This window comes from Diabrotica virgifera, chromosome 3 (genome assembly GCF_917563875.1).
Source record: "Diabrotica virgifera virgifera chromosome 3, PGI_DIABVI_V3a".
Lineage (NCBI taxonomy): Eukaryota > Metazoa > Arthropoda > Insecta > Coleoptera > Chrysomelidae > Diabrotica > Diabrotica virgifera.
Window position 1 is genome coordinate 100,920,934 of NC_065445.1, and position 14,724 is coordinate 100,935,657.

General features: G+C 33.1%; 1 protein-coding gene across 2 annotated transcripts in view; it reads right to left on the minus strand.

Annotated features, from left to right (window-relative positions):
• LOC114341240 (striatin-3) overlaps positions 1–14,724 on the minus strand; it is a 124,244-nt gene that overhangs the window by 45,049 nt on the left and 64,471 nt on the right. Inside the window, exons 5-6 of one of the 2 annotated variants that reach the window (XM_028292040.2) lie at positions 11,019–11,132; positions 6,476–6,597 (exon numbers count right to left, since the gene is read on the minus strand). In XM_028292040.2, the coding sequence (XP_028147841.1) occupies positions 6,476–6,597; positions 11,019–11,132 (236 nt within the window). Of the gene's footprint in view, positions 1–6,475; positions 6,598–11,018; positions 11,154–14,724 lie in introns of both variants that reach the window. The other variant, XM_028292039.2, reaches the window with a different exon arrangement.

The window sequence follows — 14,724 nt, forward strand, 5'->3', positions numbered from 1 at the left end:
ACCACGACAGACGAAAACGACAAGAAGAGAAAAGAGGAAGAATTGGAACGGGCTTTTAACAAAAGTCGAAAAATGAGCAGATCTCCCTCCTACAGAAAGGAGAAAATGGAGGAGAATATACAAAAAATTATGGAAATGATGGCAGGAGTAAGTCTAAAAATCGAGGAACAATCAAGAGAACTTAGCGAGATGCGTAGAGAGCAGAAAGAATATAGAGATGAAATAAGAGAGCTACGCCAGGAGAATGTAACATTAAGAGAAGAAAACACGAAACTAAAACAGGCAGTTTATCAAATAGAAGAACGGCTTGAAAGTTTAGAAAATCAAAAAAGGCGGAAAAATATAATTATACAGGGACTGAACATAGATACAAATGGGCCAGATATCCTAAAACATGCAATGAAAAATTTTATGCAGACAGAATTAAAAGTAGATGTACAAATAGAGAAGGCTCTGAAGTTAGGAGAAAAAGTTTGTCTGGTTGAGCTTGAAAAGGAAGAAGATAAAAGAAAAATCATGCGAAACAAAACCAAATTGAGAAATCGAGAAGAAGGTCTAGTTTATATCAACGATGACCTATCAAAGAACGACAGAATTGTACAGAAACATGTCAGACAAAAAGCGCAAGAACTAAGAAAGGAAGGGAGAAAAGTGAAAGTAGGGTATAAGAAAATATATGCCGATCATGAAATATGGCGCTGGGATGGAATGAACCAAACGTTGGTGGTAGAGACCAAAGCAAAAAACTAAGCAATAGCAATGAAAGGAAACAAATGATGACGAAAAATGCAAAGAATAGGATTACGAACTATGGAAATAAAACAAATCAAGACAGCAATAAAAAAGAAAAGCCGAAAAATGACAAGATACAGTTTGCAACAGGGATAAATAAGAAGGAAACGACGCAGGCAATGGACAAGGCAATAAGTAAAGATAACAAAAAGAATACTAAAGTCAACTTGGGTACATGGAATGTAAGAGGCACATACGAAACAGGAAAACTCAAAGAATTAATTAGAGAAATTAAAAGATATAATGTAGAAATAATAGCTTTACAAGAGACAAAACAATTGGAAACAGAAATAATAGAAGTGGTATTTTTTAAAAGCGGGGGAGAAACCAGAAGGTTAGGAACAGGTTTTATAATACAGCGAAAATGGAAGGAAAGAGTAATGGCATTCCAACCAATATCAGATAGACTATGCACAATAAGATTAAAAGGGGACAAACGAAACATAAGTATAATAAATGTACACGCACCGATTGAAGATGCCACAGAAGAAGAAAAAGATGAATTCTACGAGCAATTGGAAAGAGAATATGATAAATTACCAGGGTTTGACATCAAAATAATAATGGGAGACTGCAACGCCAAAGTAGGAAGAGAGAATATATACGAACACATAATAGGGAAATATAGTAAGCATGAGGTGTCGAACGATAATGGCCAAAGAATAATAGGCTTTGCAACAGAAAGGCAAATGGTGATACGAAGCACACAATTACGCCGAAAAGATATATATAAAGGAACGTGGATTTCCCCTGATAAGAAGACAGTAAATCAGATAGACCATATTTTAATAGAGAAGAAGCATGCAAACAATGTAATAAATGTAAAGAGCATGAGAGGAGCGGACTGTAACTCTGACCACTACCTGGTGAGAGCAGAATATAAAATCGAGCATAACATAAAGCGAAACAATAAAACAACAGAAAAAATTGGAAAACAATTTAACATAGGACTACTAAAAGATAACAACACACAGAAGAAGTATGAACAGGGAATAACCAACAGACTAATCAGGGAACAAGAAACGTCAAGCCCAGACAAACAATGGCAAAATATCAAAGAAGCAATCTTGGACACAAGTAAAGCAATCCTAGCGAAAACCAAAAGAAAACACAAAACAAAAGATTGGTATGACGAAGAATGTCAAGAAATAGCAGAAGCAATAAGAAAAGTAAGACTCAAAAATCTCACAAATTACGAAGAAAGCACTAGAGAAGAATACAGAGAATTGAGAAAAATCATGAAAAGAAAATGTAGAAGCAAAAAGAGAAAATACAACGAGATCAAACTGAAAGAAATAGAAGAAAAATTTCAAAAAAAAGAAATGAGATCATTCTACCAGGAAGCAAAAAAAATGGAAAGGGGATATCAAAAAAACAACCCATATATGAGAGATGATAAAGGGATGTTGCTAAATGAGCCTGAAAAAATAATGGAAAACTGGCAAAACTATTTCACAGAACTGCTAAATAAGAGCGAAGTACAAAAGGAAACAAACCATGAAATTGAAGATGATCAGATAGCAATAGAAATACCCACAGAACAAGAAATAAAGAACGAAATAAAGAGCTTGAAAAATAACAAAAGCCCAGGAATAACAGAAATATCGGCCGAAATGATAAAATCAGGAGGGAAAAGACTACAGAAAGAGATATATGATCTGATAAAAAGAATATGGGAAGTAGAAAAAATGCCAGAAGAGTGGACCATAGCAAGAATATGCCCTATACATAAAAAAGGTGATAGAATGCTATGCGAAAACTACAGAGGCATCGCACTATTAGAAATAGTTTACAAAATCTTGGCACAAAGTATAAGTAAAAGGCTAAGTCATTATTCGGAAAAAATACTGGGGGAATACCAGGCAGGTTTTAGAAACAACAGATCAACGACTGACCAAATATTTGCCTTAAAAGAAATACAGACTACATGTTACGAACATAAAACAGTACTATATGCTTTGTTCATAGACTTTAAGCAGGCTTACGACACAGTAAATAGACAGCAGATGTACGAACTGATGAAAGAATTGGGGATACCAAGTAAAATTGTCAGGATGATAAAGATGACGATGGAAAACACAACAAACGAAATAGCTTGGAAAGGGTATACATCCAAAAAGTTTGAAACCAAGGAAGGATTACGACAAGGAGACCCACTATCAACAATGGCATTCAATCTAACATTGGAAGGAATAATCAGGAAAAGCAGAATAAACATGCAAGAAACGATATTTAAAAACGGCCACCAATGCATAGCATTTGCAGATGATCTGACGCTATTAGCAACAGGCAAAAAAGAACTACAAAAGTTAATGAAAAACATAATAACAGAAGCCAAAAAATTCGGACTTAAAATAAATGAAGAAAAGACAAAGTATATGATAATGGGGGAGTAAAAACATACTCGTTTAAAAGAGCCAAAGAAATTATTTACCTGGGAGCCAAAATAGATGAAAATGGTCATGAAGAAGGGGAGATAAAGGCAAGAATAGCTAAAGGAAATAAAAAATATGGAGCATTACGCACATTATTGAAATCCAAATACGTATCAAGAAAAACAAAAATAAGAATTTATAAGACTGTTATCAGACCTACAGTAACATACGCAAGCGAAACATGGGTGCTCAAAAAGTCAGAAACAGACCTGTTAAAAAGATGGGAGAGAAAAATGCAAAGAGCAATACATGGAGGTGTGAAAATAGAAGGTCAGTGGAGAAGAAGAACCAATAAAGAATTGGAAGAACTATATCAAGAGCCAACGATTACGACGACGATCAAAGCACAGAGAATACGATACTTGGGGCACATAGAGAGAATGGGAAGTAAACGAATGCCAAAAATGGTACTTTCACGAAGACCAATACAAAAGAGGAGGAAAGGCAGGCCAAGGAAAAGATGGAAGGACAGTGTATATGAAGACTTGAAGAAAAGTAACATTGAGAGATGGAAAGAACTAGCATTGGACAGAAGGAGATGGAGAGAGGTTGTGAAGGAGTGTATAAAAAGACTGAAGTGTATTTAAATAAAATTTATAAGTTATGTAAGTTATATTAAGTTATTTACTATATTATTTATGTAATCAGAAATGTAAACATTTTAGCCCTAGGCCTACAAGGCCTGTTGCGCTTAATAAATAAATAAATAATAATATGTAAATTAAATAATATGCAGTGACATGATGTTGTAATATGTAGGTCATTTTGTTTTGAAATACAATAAAGTTTGAATATTTTTTGTATTGTAAAAATCATACAGGGTAGCGAGAAAGTATGGAAACACGGTAATTTTTTGGAAACCGCTTGAACGATTGATATAAATGTTGGTGGGTAAGGGTATTCTAATACGGCGGATATTATAGTGGTAATTACATTGTTGTTAAATCTTCCGTTTTTCTGGAAATCTAATGAACTTTCTTATTTTAAATGGAACACCCTGTATATTTTTTGCGTTTTGAAGTCCTTAAGAAATACTGATTATTTTTCATGTTATGTTCCCTATACCTAAATGCTATAATTTCGGAGTTATTGCTACATTTATTAAAAAAAAAATTAAACAAATTATAAATTTTTTTTTTTTTGACCGGGTAGATTTTATTTTAGGTTCTTTGGGTCATTGGGAACAAAAAAGGTCTTTTGTAATTTTCCTCACAAGTTAATCGTTTCCGAGTTATAAACATATTAAAGCGAAAAAAATCGAAAAATGACGATTTTCTAAGTTCAAAAACATAAGTAAAAAATATTATTTTTGAAACTATGAAGTGCCTAAATTCAAGTTCAAACCTTATTTTATCAGATGCCGATAAGCGATTTGGTCTTATTTCATTCTAAAACATCATTTTTTAGTTGTTAATGTAGCCCGATAGCCCGTACTCGCATATGAGATTTATTAACAATAAAAAAAACAATGTTTTAGAATAAAATATACCAAAAATTGTTATAGAGATCTGATAGAACAAGGTTTGAGCTTGAATTTAGGTACTTCGTACTTTTAAAAATGATTTTTTTACTTGTGTTTTTGAACCTTGAAAATCGTCATTTTTCGATTTTTTTTTCAGTTTTAAATTGTTTATAACTCGTTAACGATAAACTTTTGAGGAAAATTACAAAAGACCTTTTTTGTTCCCAATGATCCAAAGAACCTAAAATAATGTCTACCTGGGCCGAAAAAATTGATTTTTATAGATTGTTAAAATTTTTTTTAATAAATATAGCAATACCTAACTCCGAAATTATGGCATTTAGGTATAGGGAACATAACATTAAAAATAATCAGTATTTCTTAAGGACTTCAAAACGCAAAAAATATACAGGGTGTTCCATTTAAAATAAGAAAGTTCATTAGATTTCCAGAAAAACGGAAGATTTGACAACAATGTAATTACCACTATAATATCGGCCGCATTAGGACACCTCTACCCACCAAAATTTATAAAAATCGTTCGAGCGGTTTCCGAGAAATTACCGTGTTGCCATACTTTCTCGCTACCCTGTATAAAGGTTATAATTTTTCCACTGTCATTCTCATGATAAAGTCTTAAAGTCTATATTTCCTGTTCGAGAATATGTTTTTTCTAAATAATAAAAATCAAGTTTTGAGGTTTTAATAAACATTTTAACAATGTACGTATTTTTATTTCTGTAATTCTTTGGAAAATTATTAACTAGACTTCTAATACAACTGTAATTGAGTTTTAGTGAAAAGAAAAGAGAAAGTGGCATAAAAGCCAAGAATGAAGTTGAAAGTTGCCCAATTAGACCCAAAAGAGGAATCTCATATGAATATCACCCCATTTGGTACCCGTAAGTATAGAGATATGTCCAGTAAGTACCCAGTAGTGAATTAGAGGGCTTTTTAAACGGCGTCCTTTTCAAATAGTAGAAAGGTCCTCTAGTCAGTGTAAGTATCCTTTGTTTACTTGGTAATGGTAGTTAGTTTCTTCTTAAACCCCCCCCCCCCATTCCTGTAAAACGATTCCACGACCTGCCACCGAACAACAACTGAGCCGCCGTTCGCAAAAGAACTTTTAAGTGTCTGTTTCTTCTTCTTTAGCCCCATTTCGACCCCCAGTATCCATGTAGTTAATGTTATCCCTGACCCCATCTGAGCAGATATTTAAAACGCTTCAATATCTTTATGCCCTTCAAAACCTTATAAAATCGAAACAACTAACAAGATGTACAAGATACAACTATATAAGATAATCTTAGGAACCCTAGTGATGTATGGCAAAGACGATATGTGGACGATAACAAAGACAACGAAGAGAGAATACATGTTTGGGAAAGAAAATTCCTAAGGAAGATCAGTAGAACAATATATGATAAAAACTACAAAGAGCTCGAAGAACTATACCCAGGCGCCAACATAACAAAAGAAAGGAAGTCTAAAAAACTCCAATGGGCAGGACAACTCAGAAGAAGTCCCAACTGGAAGGAGACCACGTGGACGTCGTCGACTCCGTCCAAAGCTATGGGCATGGAGAACTGGATGGAGATTGCTCAAGACAGAAAAGAGTGGGGACAGAAAAATTATAGTCTTTTTTGTTAGTGGGTGAGTGTAAATAATCCCGTTGGACCATAAAAGAAGGTTACTCCGCTAATAACCTTGCAAAGTATTAGTAATAAAGATTCTTTTATAGATTCTAAATGTTTATCAAAAACATATTACTAAGTAAACAACTCACCTTACTACTAGCAATATCATATGTTGATTCAGCATCATTGTTAACAGTTAACTGAGCTAATTCCCCCAAACCAAGTGTTGAATCTACATTGTCTTCATCGTTCATTCCTATAGGTCTCTTGGCTACAAAAAAATTTGATATTACAAGTTGCATTTTAGAATCATCTATATACGGTATGCCGCAAAATAAACAGTACTGAAATGAGTACTGAAACGTTTATGTTATATATTTATAATAGATGATTAGCCTTCGAAACATTATTCACAACGACGCACAGTGGTCCAAACCCGAAAAGATGGCCAAAATATGAAAGCGTTTTTTGATTTGCATGAAATTAGGCATTCAGGAGTTTTTGAGGTCGCTAATTACGAATCCGAAATCTAAACTGCAAAAAAAAAACAAAATGGCGGATTTATGTATTTTAAATATATTTAATACCGTCTAAATTTGATATCGTGGGGTTTTTAAGGTTGCTGATTACGAATCCGAAATCGAAATTTGAAAAAACAAAATGGCGGATGCAATCCGCCAATTTTTTATTCCAACGTTAAATTCGATTATTAATCATATGAAAGTTAAAACTAATTTTTACTTTATTTTTCAACAATACTGTACCTGACCCTTTTATCTACGATTTTACCCTACGATACTGAAATAACTAAAGATCTACAGTCATAACAACTACCTGAATGCCGCGACATCCGTTTAAGAAACCACCTATACAAACTAGGTAAGGTGAATGAACCATAGTGCAGAAAGTGCGAAATGGAAGAAGAAACTGCCATACACATACTATGCCATTGCAGTGTGCTAGGTGATGTAAGGCAGGACTTCACTGGTCAAATGAGATTTGAACCAGAAGAGATCCTAAAACTACCAATAAGAAAACTGTTGGCCTTCGTTGAGGCCACAGGACTTATTAAAGTTTAAGGTACTAGTACACTTTAGAAGACCAAAAATAACATTTTTTTCAAGAATTTTTTTCTCAGAACATTTATTAAAAATGAACATAAAACTTTTTACATATTAATATCTAACCCTTAGAGAATACAAAAAATATATCTTTTTTCACTTATGCACGTACACTAATATTGTAGAGGGCGCAAAAGTCGAGGCCTCGAAAATTGATGGCGGACAGTTAATCTCAGGATTGGGATATCTGAAACAAAAAAATCGTACTAGATTTGAAAAAGGAAGGTTCCTTACGTGACAATTTACCACAATTTGACCAAAAAATAAATATTTTTTAACTATGAAAAACTGAAAAAAAAAACGGGTGATTTTTTCACAAAAATTTTTTGAGTTTCCGTAAAATCTTTGTTTTGCGGAATTCTTCACTAACGGTGGTAAATTGTCACGTAAGAAACCTTCCTTTTTCAAATACCGTACGATTCTTTTGTTTCAGCGATCCCAATCCTGAGATTAACTGTCGAACTACTGATCGGAACTACTTTTTTTCGAGGCCTCGACTTTGGCGCCCTCTACAATATTAGTGTATGTGCATAAATGAAAAAAGATATACTTTTGTATTCTCTAAGAGTTAGATATTAATATGTAAAAAGTTTTATTCTTTTTCTCATGATCATCTTTCAGTGCGTCACAGTTTTTCGATTTCTTTCTAACGCATTAAATTGTATGTGACAGAAAAAAAGGCACGTCCGTGGTTACAGACATTTACAACATTTATTCTAGTTATTCTAGTTGTCGATAGATGGCGCAATAATAAAAAAATATTTTTTTTAATTAGATAATAATATTACAAATATAATCTGTATAATTTATAAGACTATACAAATCAAAGAAAATACCATTTTATAAATGCAAGAAACACATTTGATTTGTTTTTATTCCAAATTGAAAATAAAATGTGACAACTGTCAGATTTAACTAAAATGTCATGTTAAAATAAATGTCATAAATGTGTATTATCACGGACTTACCCTTTTTCCTATCATTTGTTACGCACTGAAAAATGCTCATGAAAAGGACAATATGTTATTTCTAATAAATGTTTTGAGAAAAAAATCTTGAAAAAATGCTTATTTTTGGTCTTCTAACGTGTACTAGTACCTTAAGGAGAAGAACGGGGTTTGGTACAAAGGTCTTATGACCAAGTGCCAGAGACTAACGAGTCTCTGGCGTTGTTAACGATTCATATTGACACTCGTAGCGCAGAACGCTTGTACAAAAAATTCTTGCAAAACCAAAGCTCGCAAAGCAAAACCAAAGCTCGCAAAGCAAAACCAAAAAAATATAAGCTAAAAGATGATTGTAGTACCATCTTGGAATTCGATTGAATACATAACTATTTGGCTATTCTTTTTCTCATGATCATCTTTCAGTGCGTCACAGTTTTTCGATTTCTCTCTAACGCATTAAATTGTATGTGACAGAAAAAAAGGCACGTCTGGGAATACTTCGGTAATTATTCTAGTTCGGTGATGATTCTAGTTGTCGATAGATGGCGCCATAATCAAAAAAGAATTATTTATTAAATAAAATAATAATATTATCAATATAATCTGTACAATTTATAAGACTATACAAATGAAAGAAAATACCATTTTATAAATGCAATAGACACAATTGATTTGGTTTTATTCCAAATTGAAAATAAAATTTGACAACTGTCAGATTTAACTAAAATGTCACGTTAGAATAAATGTCATAAATGTGTATTATCACGGACTTACCTTTTTTTCTATAATTTGTGACGCACTGAAAAATGTTCATGAAAAGGAGAATATCTGAAAATTAAATTTTTTCAAAATATAGTTTCTTATTATTTAACTTCAACTTAAAATCTACTTAAATATAACACATATATAAATATTTTGATATTATCGTCTTTTATTAAAACTGCGCGTATGTTCCGTACGCCTCTTTAGGACTGTGGGACATAACAATATAAGATGAAGTTACTTACGATAGGTTTTATTTAGCTTTATATGTATATGTACAAAGTAACATTATTATTTCTGTCCACATGGGGTCCATAACCTATGTATGTTGTCAATGTCTGGTTGTCATGTCACAGCTGTCACTTGTGGTTCCGTTTACCAAGTGCAACGTTGCCAAGTATATGTGTACATGAGAAACATACATAACACGTACGAAGTTCAACTTTGAACTGAACTGGAAATTCGGATATAGGAGATATTGCTCTAGGGTTGCCAACACTGAATAGGGAATTTAATTCTCTTTTAGAAAATGTAATAATATTCCCGAAACGTCGATTTTTTTTTTACTTTTGGCCCAATAAAACAGATGTTAAAGATGTCCTCTGGCACGAAAAACATCTTTAATGCTAGTCTCCAATTCCGGAATGTCAGACGGTGGATCGGTCTGTCCCCTTCAGGATTCCCCATATGTACGCATCAGGTGGCGTTAGGTATGGTGGGTGGCGTTAGGTATGGTGAGTGGCGATCTCCCAAAATGATCGAGGAGTATTCGAAGAGACTCCCTGGCTGTGACTTAACCATTATTAATTTTAAGCCTGGACCGTTTTCGCGGCATTTTCCGTATGATCGAAAATAGTGCTCCACGATAAAAATTTCTTCTGTAAAACTGAGAACCATCCTGAAGCATCTAACATTAACACCACATTCATATAAGTTATAAAGTTATAACCATAAGTTATGACAACACAGCCAAATACCTGGGCTTAACCCTAGACACGAAGCTTCGCTGGAAAGCACATGTAAAGAAAAAGAAAGAAGAATTAAATATCAGATATAAAAAATTGTACTGGCTACTGGGAAGATACTCAGAGTTGTCAACGTATAACAAGATGCTAATCTACAAATTATAAAACCAGTATGGATGTATGGTATCGAACTATGGGGATGTACAAAAAAGACAAACTTGAAAATAATATAAACTTTTCAAAACAAAGTATTAAGGGGCATAGTTAACGCACCCTGGTACATCCGTAATGATGATCTCCACAAGGATCTACGAATGGAGCCTGTCAACAAAAAAATCCGAAAACACGCAGAGTCATGAAAAAAGACTTCTCCACGAAAATATTGAGGCCATCCAGCTCCTGGATAACTCAAACCAGAAAAGCAGACTGAAGAAGACCAAACCTCACGAGTTGGTGTAGTGTGCGACAAAGCTAATAGCGGAGCATTGCGCGACTAGTGTTCAAGCAACGTGTTGGTGTAGTGCGTGATAAAGTGAAAAGCAGCGCTTTGTGTGATAGTGCGCAAGCAAAAAGTAATAATAAAGACAACTCAGAAGACATCAAAGGTTGGCTCATAGATATTAAGTAGTTAGTAAGATAGAATAGATAAAAAGTTACTCATTGGTCAAAGACCAGATTTTAGCACTTAGCCAAACAAAAAAAGTTAAAACGACTTTCCGAAAACATTTAGTACGTTTCGGCGCATGGCACATACAAATTTGAGGCATACGCATTTCAGTACTGTTTATTTTGCCGCATATCGTATTTAAATTGGCAGAATTGTTATTTACTATTTATCAAACACTTAACACTTAACAAAAAAATAAAATAAATTAATAAAAAAAGATATGAACTTACCTTTGTTCCAATCAGCTTGTTCAGTTTTACTGTCTTGTTTTTTCTCTGCTTCGGAAAGTCTATTGAGTTCGTTGAACACTTCTAAGGCTATTGCATCAACATCATCGCCTAAACCTAAATCATTATCCATTTTATCTATAAAAACATTTAATTGTAACATATAAATAATATAACACATTGACTCGGTTAGTTAAACATAATTGGTTAAGTTAAAATTAAAATAGACAATCTGGATTTGCAGTAAAATGTTTCATATAATAACTCATAAAGAATAGTTTAGATCTGTTTTGAACTATGTAAACATTTTCCATATGAGTCTATTTGTTGATAGAATCACTTCTTCTTCTTTAAGTGCTCTGTCCGTTGCGAACATTAGCTTTTACAATGGCAATTCTAATCTTGCTTACAGCACTTCTGAATAGTTCGACCGACGTGATCCCGAACCCTTTCCGCAGATTTTGGAGCTACGAGTGTCTTCTCCTGCCTAGCCCTCGCTTACTGTCTATTTTCCCCTGGATTATCAATTGCAGTAGACAGTACTTATCGTATCTCAATATATGGCCTAAATATTCACGATTTCTTTTTCTTTTCCGACTCTGTGGATTAAGTCTATGTTGGTGACATTTTCAGCCCAGGATATACAAAGAATGCGTCGATACACCCACATTTCGAATGTTTCTAATTTTTTATGGGCATCTCTGTCAGCGTCAAGGCCTCCACACCATATAGTAAGATCGGGAAAATGTACCTTGTAAGTAAAATACCTTGTAATATGGCATTATAATATATTATAATACATGCAATAAACTAATATTTAGATATTATTTACTAATTTATTTCGTCATGTTTTAATGAAATTAGCGCGATAATTCGATGAAATAAAATTATTTTGACATAATATTTAAAAGTCAGATCAGTAAAAAATAACAATGGTTTTTAATCGTCGTCGTGGAAACCAATATCGTCGTCGTGGTAACCCATTATATTGAAAGTTTGGTTTTGACAACCTTCTCAAAGAATTAATTTCTGTATTTTCACTTCTAAATAGAAATTGATATAACTCTATTTTTTGTGGATTTTTTCCAAGCGTACGGCCCTAGAAAAAATATTGTTCCTAACTCATGCAGAAAGTGTCTTTCCCGCACTCGACTGCTTGCCCGAACTCCGCTATCGCATCGTTCGGGTCAACGGCAGTCTCGTGCGTGAAAGTATCACTTTCCGCACTAGTTAGGAAAATAACTATTCTAGTTGAAAGATGAAGACTAAGGGGTGTTTAGAGGTCGAAAAAAATTCTAGGGGTCTTCGATTCGATTCTTACGGGTCGTAGAAAATAAACAAAAGAAAAAAACAAATTTGCATACAAGACAGCAAATGACTTGAGATTCTCATTAAAGATTGAATCAAGTCCTCGTCGCGTCCGCGACTTCCAAATGCGTTCATGAAGATTAAAAACAACGTAAAGAATCTGAGCTAGTCTAGTCCGCAACGAGTCGAGTCGCGTCCGCGACTCTCTAACGCGTTTCTGCCTTAAGTTTTCAATTTCTAGCTAGTCAAATATCATGTAAAATTTAAAAACGAAGTTCTATATAATTTTTTCTTTTTTTTTTGCAGGAGCAGTATCTCTCGAGTTATAAGCAAAATTATGGGCACAAAAAGCAAACATTTTTCGTTTTTGAAGTTTACTTCTGTAGGCGCGATTGGGAGTGAATTTTTATTATTCTACGCGCATGCGCACACAGACAGTATGGAGTTCGTTGCTAAATTTTTTAAGTTATGTATGTATTAGTCCAAAAAAGGTGTGGAAATAATATATTAGTGTTTTTAGTAAATTTATTTATTTATAATTTTTGTATCTTTGGGTTTGTCTACCTCGGGAATAAGATAATAAGTAATATTTAAAGTATTTTTATACTTCACTAAGGGTATAATTATAATATATATTTTTATATATAGGGTGTAACGCTAGTTCGCTTCCGCAGGTAATACTGCACGTGCAACCCGGGTAAACTAAAGAACTAGCACAAGAAGCGCCAGACAATCTTTCCAAAGATCTCCTGGCAGAAGTATATCGCAGTTTTTTTAGAATAATTAAAGATGACACAGTCAATGAATGGACTTTCCAAGGAACAAATTACAAAGAAATTGGACCCAATGTAAGAGTTTGCCAATTAAATAATAGAGGGTACATGTAGAGCAAAATGTCAAATTCTACACAGACTATTAAAGGATAACGATGTTGATCTGGTCGCAATACAAGAAACACACACAGAAAACAAATTTCAACTAAATTTTCGTTTATAAAAATTAATTATTATTTATAATGCATTGTTATCTCTATTTATATACAAAAACTGTTATACAGCCATACGCTAAATAAATATACTTCACTTGGTATATTTGACACTGTCTGAGAAATCTTGTAGTCCGCACCCGCACAAACAAAATGAGTATAGCTCAGTGGTAGAGCGTTCAACTGGAGATCAAGAGGTCCTCGGTTCGAATCTGGGTGTTTTCTATTTTTTTTTTTTTTTTTTTATTTTTGGTATTGTTTTAATAAAAATTTTTGGAAAGTACTAAGTAAAAATTAGTTTAATCTTTACATAAAATATAAATAAACTGTTCGAAAGTATATTTATTTCGTTAAAATCATATAATATATCATATAATAAGTATAACTTCTTACATGCGTACAAAGTACACACACATCCTTTTTTTTTAGATATTGCTAAATAAAAAAAATAAGCACAAGGTTTCATGATTATTGATATAAGATATCCTCAAGTGACTCCAGCACAAAAAAATTAGACTCATATGGAAAATGTCAATTATGGTCTTCTTTTCGATAGATCCTACGTGTACTAGAATGAACCTTGTAGTTTACACATTTGTTAATTAATTCATTTTGAAGTGCAGCCACACAACTGTATGTTTATTAATGTTAAAAACGTTAGTTATATGCAAACTTTTATGTTTCAATTCATCACCACTGAACTATGTTTTATGCATTTGGTATAGAATGTTCTATACGGAAATAGAATTGTTCAGGAAAAGTAGGGAACTTGCATAAAATTTTAAATTCGAAAAAAATGATATAAATCACAACGGAACATAATTTAAAACATTATCAAAGACAAAAAAGTTGTTTTTGTGTTCCGTTTGGCCTCTAAAGACGATTCTAAATTCAAATTATTACAGCTAGCCCACAACGCGTCGTGACGTCATATGATTATATGCATTCTGCACCAACAAAGTAAACAAAATTGTATATAATTTTAAATTAGGCATTATAAATGTCAGTAGAAAATACGTTTGATCGTTTGAACTATTTTAAATCCATAGAAAACTTGTACTTTTAGAAAATGCCACTAAACAACACTTATGGTGTTTTCCTTTTATTTTTCACAGTAAACCTTCTTTCCTTTCCTTCAAAAACTGTATCAAACTCCAATCTCAACAAACTGGTATATATTATTACAATGACATACGAGCAATGTCATTAGAATATAAATATTTTCCCTTATTCCACGACGATGAGCTGGCCAAATACCCAAGTAGGTGGAGGCCAATAAACTAAAGTAGGTGAAGAAAAGAATACACCTAAATATAACCATAAATATAAATATAACGAAGACTTTAAACTTGTACTTCTAAGTTATTAGGAGTTTTTGAAGCGTGAAATTTTGGAAATCTCATTTTTAAACAAAAC